This window comes from Vigna umbellata, chromosome 4 (assembly GCF_029865625.1).
Source record: "Vigna umbellata cultivar VRB3 chromosome 4, Vumbellata_1.0, whole genome shotgun sequence".
NCBI classification, from domain to species: Eukaryota; Viridiplantae; Streptophyta; class Magnoliopsida; order Fabales; family Fabaceae; genus Vigna; species Vigna umbellata.
In genome coordinates, this window is record NC_142168.1 from 44710817 (window position 1) to 44722520 (window position 11704).

General features: G+C 34.3%; 1 protein-coding gene across 1 annotated transcript; it reads left to right on the forward strand.

Annotated features, from left to right (window-relative positions):
* The first annotated feature begins 2379 nt into the window (after positions 1-2379).
* LOC124827098 (delta(7)-sterol-C5(6)-desaturase-like) lies at positions 2380-6970 on the forward strand. The gene is made up of 3 exons (XM_047300083.2): positions 2380-2757; positions 4807-5112; positions 6313-6970. Exons 1-3 carry the CDS (start codon positions 2520-2522, stop codon positions 6603-6605), a joined length of 837 nt encoding a protein of 278 aa, XP_047156039.1. The 5' UTR covers positions 2380-2519; the 3' UTR covers positions 6606-6970.
* The last annotated feature ends 4734 nt before the right edge of the window (positions 6971-11704 follow it).

Here is an 11704-nt window from a genome sequence, read left to right on the forward strand (position 1 = left end):
TTTATTTATTTTATAGATAATTTTTATTGTAAAAAAATTATTATAATTTTAAAAATAATTAAATTGTAAAAAGCGTTAAATCAGAAAAATATTAAATTTGAAAAATTTACTTAAAACAAATATTTAGAAAAATTAGAAATGTATACCAAAATAAATAATAATAATATAAAGTAAAACTTTTTAGTTGCTATCTGAATTTTTTCAATTATATTTTCTTAAAATTAATAAAATAAAAATACTTAGGCTTAATATCATATTTGGTCCCAATTTTTGTCAGTTTTATTCAAAATGGTTCTAATTTTTTTTCTGTTCAATGTTGTCTTAGAAAATGTAATTTATATTCAATTTAGTCCTTTTTGCAGACGATGTTTAAATCATTAACGTCGCACTGTCCAGCTATGCAAAATCCAAATGAGATGACATTTAACTGCCCACGTGGATTCCCTTCAAGCAGAGTGAGGTGGATTCTGAAAAAATATCATTTATTTAATGAAAGTGTATGGGTCTTGTGTGGCCATGTGCAGGGAGTTTATCATCTGAGTTGGGAGGTTCTTCCAAGAGCTAGGGACGTGAACGCGCAGCCGCTGCAAGCGGAGGATGAGGCAGAGGAGGTGGCGATGCTGTCATCATTTCCGAACAGCGCAGCCTCGTCGTTTCAAATTATCTATGCATATACAACAGATGAGTGAGTTTCTGTAAAACAATATCTTTCTATGAAGCACACCTTATCATCACCATTACCCATACCTACCTAACTCTAATTAATCACCTATTTAATTTTGCACCCATATTTGAAACTTTCAATTAATTTGGGTAACCATTTTCAAAACCCAATTATCCAAATTCTATATGACCGACCCCCTCCAAGAAAACAAAATAAAGGTAAAAACCATCAACCTCTCAGAACTAAATTAACTTCCATATATACAAAATTCAAATAAAAATTTCAAAGTCTGAACTCAGTAATACTAGTCTTGAACTGCATATTTTCAAGATGATAGGGATTGGTGTTGATGGGGTTGATGGGTAGTGTGGACAAATGGATGAAACCTGGGTTTACCAAATGGTAATCCAATGGCTTTGGAGTTTCTGATTAGGCGCGAGTTGCTCGTTGCTACTGGATTGCGATTAGGTCTTAAACTGCTTTAAGGTTTCTGATTTCTTTTCGCAGGTGTGTATTGGGTGGAGAATACTGTTATAGGATATTATTAAATAGTCAACCGAATGATGGAAGGCAGGAAGAGGCTGAGCAGTGAGGGAGAATAAGAAGGGAACCAAACGGTTGAAGGGGTGAGGCTATCGAACAGTGGAAGCACGAGAGTCGTCGGTTCGCCAGAGGGATTTGCGATTTAAGCTCGTGGTCTTGCAGATTTTTGGTTCTTGTGGTTTGCAGGTTTGGGGTTGGCGAGGATGATGGAGGTGTGTGCCGCGGCGGCACATTGAAGAATGAAGAGTGGTAGTAGTAGGGGTGGCCATGGAGATTCCGCTGTTGGCTATGAATGTTGTACGAAACTCGCGATTTAGGTTGGTGCTAGAGGAGGAAGACTCGTGATTTACTGTAGGTTTGATGGCGTCGCGGATGGAGATGTGGTGGTTGTAGGTTCTTGCGTTGAGTGGCGCGATTCTTACGACGGTGACGACCTACGATTTTGGAAGCGCGAGGAAGATGATGTGCAAAATGATGGTTTGCCGAGCTGAAACCCTCATCAGAAATACATTTTCAAAAAAAATCAATAAATCCACCTTACTGTGTCTTAAGGTATCCACGTAAGCACTTAAATGCCATCTCATTTGGATTTTGTACAGCTGGACATCTAACCGTTAACGATTTAAACGTCGTCTGCCAAAAAGACTAAATTGATCATAAATTATCTTTTCTAAGACAACATTGAAAAAAAAATTAGAATTATTTCAAATAAAATTGACAAAAATTAAAAGGAAAATTGATATTAAATCAAATACTTAAAAAGCAAATATGTTACGTTCATTTTTTGATTTTAAAGTTTCCTGTCACTCTATCATTGCTGTCAATCAGGGCGGCCAACCCATTATCTTATTTTCATAAATTTTTATTAGCATTTATAGTTCTAAAATCTTAATTTATAACATTGGCTTTCAGTATTACAACTTGGTAATATACTTCTAGTATTTGGCATTTAACAAAATAAATATACTTATTCATTTTGAAATATATATTAAAGTTTATTTTATGATTTTATTGCTTAAAAATATTAAATGATCTTTAATTTTGTAGTTACTTATAATAGGAAAGAAAAGAAAACATCTTAACATCAACATCACTCACACATGCTTTTGAAAATAAAAAACATCTCCATCACACACTCTTCTATAAAATCAATCACCATCACATGACACCACGAAATCGTACCCTGTTAAATTAATTAAACTAAGACACAATAAATCATCCACTGCATTTTCCGCCTCAGCGACTCTTCTCAGTTTCATTCTATCCCTCTCTTAGCTGTTGTGCTTTGATTCCCTTCTTCTCCACCGTGGCCATGGAGGACCTAACATCGTTGTTAAGCGATTATGGGACCCTCTTCAGAGAAGACACAGACTTTTACAACCGCATTGTGTTGGGCACCCTTTTGCCGCACAGCGTGTGGGCCCCACTGCCGCACTTCTTCCAGACCTGGCTCCGCAACTACCTCGGTGGTGTCCTTCTCTACCTCCTCTCTGGCTTTATGTGGTGCTTCTACATTTACTATTGGAAACGTAACGTTTATCTGCCCAAAGGTTTTTCCTTTTACCTCCTCCTCTGCTTACCTTTATTTCTTATTCTTTTCTGTGTTATTTGTCTGTGTGAACATCTTGTTTGTGTTTTCAATCCCATTGGTTGGCTTTATCGTAAGGGACTAATCTTTTTTTTATTAAGGTTTGAATCTTGACTAAAAGAGATGTTTGTATTTAGTGTCTGACAAACATCGTTGTATGCTGATGAGGATAAATATATACGGGGCCTAAAAGATTATGTTGTGTTTGGTTAAAAGTGGTATATTTTAGCTCTGATATGAAATGGGTTTTGATTAGTTTTTTAATCTGGTTCATTCATGCTTTGGTAGTAACTTCTTTTAAAGAAAAAAAAAAATTGGGGGATTTTGGAGTGTATCAGTGGGGAGTTCAAATTTTTGTTAGGCTTCTGTGTCTGGTTTTTTTTTAAAGATGGTATACTTTGGCCTTGATATTAAATGGGATTTCATTAGTTTTTTACTCTGGTTTCGGCTTGCATGATTTTAGAAGAAAGGATAAAAGACTATTACTTTGGCTTTTGGTGTTCTGGCTTTTGTTTTGATACCATTGTTACTTGTTTTGCGTTTTAGGATTATGGAGAGGAAAATTGGAGTTAAATTGGTTTTGGGTTTTTGGAATTTGATTTTCAGTGGTTGAATTTTTTAATAATTATTTTTTATAGTGTTTAGTTGATTGTCTTTGATGGATTATGCTTCTACAGTTATTGCTGACGTGATTCCCGCTTTTCCTTTTATAGATCTGTTCTTACTTTCGTGAATCATATATTGTGCGGTGAACTGTATGATTGCATCTCCTAATTGATGTATTGTGCCTTCTAAGGATTGTTGGTGTTCTTATTATGGTAGTAATTTGAGTGGACTTTTCCTATTTGTGTCTGTAATGTCTGATACATGTCACCATCTCACGCAGTGAGAAAAGGATTTTCATGTTGTTTATAAGGGTGCAACGTCTTGGGAAAATGATGCGGGGAGAGTTATTTGTTTAGGGCAAAGCAAGGTTTTCAGTTTCAGTATCCATTAAGCTTCCATCACGGATTTGTTCTTGTTCTGTAAAACTTCACTGACCAAATCTGATGCATGTTCTTGCAAGTTGTTACAACTCACAATACTATTGACATTCTGCAAAGTAAGGTTACAGAGTTGACTGTATGCCGTGCTCGAATATTTTTGAAACTTGGGCAGTTACTTTACCTTTTGAAATTGCCACTCCTCTTCGTGCATTACTTGAGAAGAATTTTATTGTTCTCTGCTATGATCTTTCCAAGAAGGGGATTGTGACCTAGACAGGCTATTTTCATCATTACAAATAACCTGTATGGTTTTAAACAACAGTATGAAAATGCATTTTTTGGTGTCCCTGGGACCACATTATGACTGCAATTGTAGTCACATCAACCACATTTGTTTGCAACCTTTTTTGTAATAATAAGATTCAAAATGAAACTGTAGCTGTGACCACTGTCTAAAACATTGTGTTTTATACGTGTGGAGCTCGAAGTTTTACAACAGGGATCATACTGCCTCTACCACTGAATTGTTCTATGCTTTACAGTCTAGTCAATCGGAAGATTGATGTTCTTTCATTGTTTCATACATATATGAACTGACTAGATTCTCATTTAAATAGCGAAAATGCAATTTTCTTTAGTTTTTCTTCCCATACTATAGTAATTGTCAATTGGTCATGAAAGACAATTTGTAGTACTCTGCTTCACCTAAAGCAGTAGCATAAAATATCTTTGTTTAGATTAATACAGGGCAAGTTGTTTATACTTTACCTCTTGTGGACTACCTTCAGAAATCTGAGACCAAGCTGTTTATATTCATCTTTGGTCGGGCTCTAGAAATTTTGAGTTATTGGAGGTCAAACTCAACTAAGCAGAGCAGTTGTACTAAAGGTTTGAGTATTAACAACTAACGGTTTTTTCAAGTATACTCGCATGTAGCTTTTGTGTTGTTGTGCTTTTAATTGTAAGGCACGTATAGGATCTTTTGTAACTTTCATTTCTTGATATATTGAAATCTACCATTGCAGATGCTATTCCCTCTCAAAGAGCCATGCTGTTGCAAATAGGTGTTGCTATGAAAGCCATGCCTTGGTACACTTTGCTTCCAACTGTTTCAGAGTACCTAGTAGAAAATGGCTGGACAAAGTGCTATCCTAGATTATATCACGTTGGTTGGCTTCCATACTTTGTGTATTTAGCTATTTATCTAGTTGTTGTAGAGTTTGGTATTTATTGGATGCACAGAGAGCTGCATGACATTAAACCACTTTACAAACATCTTCATGCTACTCATCACATCTACAATAAACAGAACACTCTGTCCCCTTTTGCTGGTAAGTACATTAAATATTCAACATTTAAACACTGCAGTCGTAGTTATGTCAAGCTAACAACTCTTTTCAGACAATTAATTTTAACCTTTTATAGTCCCCGAGAAGAAGATAATTCATAATGACTTTGAAAAATGTTTTTAAGTCTATTATTGGGTTATTTCATAATTTATGCGTGTGCTGTGGTAGATGATACGGATTTTAAGGGTTGGAGTTTGATAAGGATCACAGTATGTGATTATAACTGTGTTTTACTGGTGAACCTTGAACCTAAATCATTATAATGCACCTTTATCACGTGGAATGTGAGTTTGGCAAGATATTTTTCACAAAGCTCAAAATCATCACTAGATCTAAAATGAATGTAGTCCTTATGAAACCAAGCTAGTTATATTTTGAATTGTGTATGTCACAAGTATGTCAACGACTTAGAATATCTGCTTCATCTTTTCAAAGAAACTCATGAAGGAAGAGTGTGGAAAGGAAATATTGATAAGGATATAAGGGAAATAGAAATAGAGACATATAATGAAAGGAAGGACACTGACCAGAAACAGAGAGAATCAGTAAATATTTTTATTTTGGATATCCATGAACAGAAACCAATCATATAGATAAGAGCTGAGTATATATGTAAATAGAGACAAAAATGTGTTCTTCTGTAGGAATCAAGCACTACTTTCTTATTGATATCCCGTTTCATGTGACTTGTTTTGTCAACCAGTTTATTGTGGATATACTTCCCAAAATTATGGATATACTTCCCAGTTTCTAGTATTACTGTTCTTTTCTGCAAGCTGACAAGATAAACTTTGCTAACATACCAAGCAGTTGTTGGTACACTACTTTGGTAGTAGGATAGATTAGCGCTTTAACAGTACTGGTGCTACACTCACTACTAAAGACATGCTATTCTAGTAACAAAACCATTAATTTATTCTAGTTTATGTGAGTTACTTTTTGTCTCCCTACAAATGAGTGTCATTCATTTTCATTGCTAGAAGCTTTTCCATTTTGGCACCACTGTATATGGATGTTATTCTTTTTATTCATGTTCTAGTCTGATTCATTTTGTGTTTAACATCACCTTTATTTGTTCTACCATTTGTTTCTCTTATTGTCCATCTTTAAATATTTCCACTTTTTCTCCGTAACATTCTGACAAGATGAAGGGTGTAATGACCTTTTCCCCATGTATCTCAGGTTTGGCGTTTCACCCTCTTGATGGGATTCTTCAGGCATTACCACATTCTCTTTCTTTGTTTTTTATCCCAACCCATTTTACTACACATTTAGTTCTCATTTTCCTTGAGGGTGTTTGGACTGCAAATATTCATGACTGCATTCATGGAAAGTTGTGGCCTGTTATGGGTGCTGGTTACCACACCATTCACCACACTACATATCGGCACAACTATGGTCATTATACCATCTGGATGGATTGGATGTTTGGGACTCTTCGCGACCCGGAGGAGGAAGATGACAAGGCAAAGTGATGAACTGCAGACTAGCATTGAAAAGTCATTGGTTATCTTGTTTGGATTGTTGAAATGTGGTTCCTAGCATGTAAAGCTCAAATGTGTTCTGTATTTTTCTGGTGTGCATCACAAGGTGATTTTATATGTTAGACAGACAGGGTAGAGGGTTAAAATGGGAGCTTCCCTGTCTCTGATTCTATTGTCAGTGTATGTGGTTTAGGTCTTTTTCTTTCTCAGATTGTGTGGTAGAGATTGAGATGGTAATGCTGTTTTCTCCATGTGAGAATTGGTCAAACTACTAATACTTGGATTTGTTTCACTCTCTTTCTCCCTTCTATATGATTCTATGTTGAAATGAGGTGCAAGAAAACCATTCCTTCAAACTAGATTCTGTCATGGCTGTCTTTGATCTGCGGCAGCATGATTGTTTGTTGATTCTTTTAATGGGATTAGTAAACAATTTGTTTGTCAATCTAATTTAGAGTACTTAATTTAGGATTCAATGATCATCACAGTTTATTGCTAAACAATTTATATCTTGAATCAACTTTATAAATATATCGAATTCATTGTATTGCCTTCTTATGTGAATATTAATTAATAATTGGTGCATTGCTTCCCATAAATAGATATTTAGAAAGTCTTATATAATCCAAAAATCTTAACAATTGAAGTTTTAACTTGCTTTCAATAACTTAAGTGATAATGTTGAAGATGAAGGTGAATTAAAGGCGTTTGAAAAATAAATAATGCAAAGAAGTAAAAACCTGCAAAATCGTAAACTCAAGAAAAAAATAAATGAACTAGAAATGTAAAGATACAAGAAAAGTAATTGTAAAAGAAAGAGATAAATTACTAAGAATAAAACAAAAACTGATAAAAGAAATTATTTAAAATAGTGATTCAAATTGTCACAATTTTCACTCAAGTTGTCATTATCTTGTTTGCAGTGCTTTTGGAGTGTTTTTATTGTAAATACAATTTTTTATCACACGTTTTGAATACAAATAACCGATTTCATATTCCTTTTGATAGTTAAGTCAAAATAAAAAATAAAAAGAAAATTACATAATGATTAGGATAACTCTCAAAACGTCCATGTTTGTATCATCTATTCATCATCCCCTCCATGTCATTTATAATTTATAAAATATCAATTTCATAAAGAAAACATAACTATGATATCATCACTAATTAGTGAAAATTTAACAAAACCTTTATTTATTCAGCATAAGCAATGTTAAACCTTATTGAATATAGTAAAAATTATGTATGAGATTAATCTCCCTTATGGGATGCCATTTATAATTTATAAAATATCAATTTCATAAAGAAAACATAATTATGATACCATCACTAACTAGTGAAAATTTAACAAAACCTTTATTTATTTAGCATAAGCAATGTTAAAACTTGTTGAATATAGTAAAAATTATGTATGAGATTAATCTCCCTTATGTTGAATATACAATTAAGGTACTCTATTTATAATAGAAGAAATATGGGCTAAGTTTAAAACACAAATAAGGAAGTAATAACAAACTAATTAAAGATAAAAGATAAAGATAAGATAAAGATAATATATCTAATATCCCCCTCAAGCTAGTGCATACAAATTATATGTACAAAGCTTATTAGTAATATAATCAATAAAGACTTAGTGAAAATATTTGTTTCTGCACTCGAATGACACCAAATTGTTAATGATTTGTGAAAACGAAATACCAACACAAAAGACTCTCCGTGAGCAACAAATCTGGGAGGTTGCCCCATATAAATCTCTTCTTGCAAATCGCCGTTATGAAATGCATTGTTGACATCTAGTTGATAAAGAGACTATTGTTGAAGAACCATCATGGCTATAAATAAACTAACAAAAGTCATCTTTACCACTAGAGAAAAAACATATATGGACGATTCAAACGCATCAGTGACAAAAGAGAGGTTAGAAGAAACAACAAGATAAAAAGCCATGGACGAACAACTAACAACAATTATGGAGAATAATATTGGATTGTGGTGGATTACTGCGAAACTTCAACTATGATAACTTTGACAAATAATATTAGACGACAACCAGTAGTAGCTAACAACGGCAAACTACAGAAAATAGATTATTAGTAATTGATGGGGGCCTGCAATGGTGGACAATGACAAACTGCAAGGACTAGATTGTCATTAGTAATGGATAGTGGCCTACAGTGGCTAACAACTATAGAGTATAGGGACTAGATTGAACCACATAGAAACAGAATCCTCCTCTCGACAAACAATGTAAATGACGACATGCCGATGATAGAAAATGAAAGTGGAATATCGGGCTCTTCAAAAGAATGGTCTCCTTTATTCATCAAAGCACCTAGAAACAGACTCCCCACCCCCACCCCCCTCATGGAAAGAGGCAGGAATAGTAGACAACAATGAAAAAAACATTGTAGAGAACTGAAATTAGGAGAGCAACACTAAGGTACTCAGACACAAGTGTTGAAACACAAAATTCTCAGGATGGTCGACTGAGACGATGAAAACCATGTTGTCATTGGTCAAAATTAAAACTCTGATAGTGGTAACAGTAGACAATAGTGACGATGGTAGCGACGATAGACGGTGGAGCCACCGATAGTGGTAGAAGGCGGCACTGTCTATAGTGGCGAGTGTCCTTTATTTGTCCTTTTTATCAATTATTTTGTGTTGAATTTCATGAAAAGATGAAAGACTGGTATATTGTTGTTATAAATATAGATACTTATTTGTTTTTGGGTCATTTTACAAGAAGCACTTTCTGGTGGCCTAGTGAGAAAGCACTTTTTGGTGATCCTTTTAAAGTGTCGAGAGTTAAAGAGAAAGATAGTTTTTTTTGACGTGGGAACGAACCAGACGCTCAAGAAATGGGTTGAGGAACTTCTAAGGCTCAAGAACTCCATATTCCTTCATCCTTTTCATCATTAAAATCCATTCTTGTGTTCTAGATGTATAGGAGTAGTTAAACTCCCTTTCATTAGGGTTGAATGTAATGTACTTAGACTCTTTGTAGTTCTTTCTATGCAATATAATATCTTTTTTATCCCTTGTGTTCTATCCTTTTATTAACTTGCATGATGGAATATCTATGCTATTTTTGGGGTATCTAATCATTGGAAAATTCTTTGGAACCGAGACGTGGATAGAACAATCAAGAAGTATGGCTCCAGACATAGACCAAGGATCTTGGTCATTCTAGACATCTTTTCTTAATGCAAATCTTGTGTTTGAATATCTAAGGGATTAATATTTTTACATAAAGGTTTAAAACTTGTCTCTAAGGAATTAGGACTTGTATACTTGTGATGTGAATGCTTGAATATGTTAGAGATATATTGTGTGGATGAGTGCTTAAAGTTTCGGACATGAAGTCTTACCCCAATGAGTCTTTATCCATCTTACTTTATAATATTTATATTCAGTAACTTTACATGTTTGCAACTTATATGAGCCAATCACCGTTTATATTCATTGCTTAAACTAGTAAGTAATCATAATTACCTAAACAAACACAAATGCCTTAGGAGACGATACTTTGACTTACAATCTATATTACTTGAATGATTTAGTGCACTTGTCAAGGAGTTAACAAGTTTTTGGCGCTATTGTTGGGGATGTTTTAGTTGTTTAGGCAAATTATGTGTTATTTACCAACTTTGGCCTATTTCATTCATTCATTTATTCTTTACTTTTATTCTTGTACAGTTACATTGTGTTTATAATCATTGTTACTTGCTCACCTTATCCTTTCTAGTGTTTCTTGTTTTGCATGAGAAGAAGTGAGCAAGCTAACAATCTACTCTTTGATCCTGAAATCGAAAGAATAGCTCGGAGGAACAACATTAGAAGAAAAAGATAAAACAGGGAAGCTAGAGAAGCAACTTCCATGATCCATCTCTTATCTCTTCATCTAATAAAGAAAGGGAAGTTATGGTTGCAAATCCTCATGGTGAAGGTGAAGGACAAGGTAGATGCCCTTTTGGTAGATTATGTGATGGTCATGTGGGCTCTCCATTTCAATAGCATTGCTCAACCAATGGCGAATGCCACAAATTTGGCAATAAAGCTTGCTCTCATTCACTTGGTGCAAAACAATCAGTTAAATGGATTGTCTCATGAGAATCCTTACACTCATTTGGCCACATTCATGGAGATATGCAATACTATGAAAATTCATCATGATACGATTCTGTCTAGGAAAGAGTACGATCTTTTTTAAATTTGAATCCCTAAAAGGAGCAACAAAATAAATAAGGGAAGAATGTGGAATAAGACAGAGATGGAGACGTCATAATCTAGCAGATTGATAAGTCAAGTGAATATTCACCACAAAGATAGATATTAACCTTTAATAAGAATCAGAGTTCTAATCCAAGAACCAACAGAATTCTCTCTCAAAAATGCAAATGGATATATTATGATTCAAAAATGTCTACATATATACTTGGTGTTCCTTTATAGGTGCAAATGTTTAAGGCAACTAAGAAACCCTCAAAAATTAAAAAAAAACACAAAAACAAAATGTTTGCAATTAAAAGAAAATTACAAATATTTTTAATCGCTTAAACTATTGTATAATTATGTTCCAAATCATGATCTTCATGTCCCTTAAATTCCAATCTTCATGGAGCATCATGAGCCTTTAGGAGATTTGTTCTTCCAACTATTTGCTCCTTAACCTTGTCATAGGTCCTTTAAACTGCAAGGGCTCTTCCTCAAGTTCTAATTCTATAGGATCAAGGGATAGTGCTCTATCATTCCCTCCTCCTTGAAGTGAATTTGTCTCCAAATTAGTACCCACACCAAATGGAGACAAGTCATTAAGTTGAAACTCGAATTCACTCCATAATCATTGGGTAGATCAACAATGTAAGCATTATTATTAATTTTCTTAAAACTTGAAAAGGTCCATCTCCTCTAGGTAGGAGCTTAGATTTCCTTTTGGAAGGAAACCCCTCCTTCCTAAGGTGTACCTACACCCAATATTCGGGCTCAAACTTCATCTTCTTCTTCCCTTGGTTAGCCTCAGACAGTTTCTCCATCTTCTTTTCAATTTGTGCCTTCACTTCCTTATGCAAGTGTTAGCATAAAGTTGA

Bases quoted from the DNA above. Each gene is read 5' to 3' on its own strand.
- LOC124827098 (XM_047300083.2), top strand. From the start codon at position 2,520: ATGGAGGACCTAACATCGTTGTTAAGCGATTATGGGACCCTCTTCAGA. The intron at 2,758-4,806 runs GTTTTTCCTTTT...CTACCATTGCAG, and splicing joins TAACGTTTATCTGCCCAAAG to ATGCTATTCCCTCTCAAAGA. The intron at 5,113-6,312 runs GTAAGTACATTA...CATGTATCTCAG, and splicing joins CACTCTGTCCCCTTTTGCTG to GTTTGGCGTTTCACCCTCTT.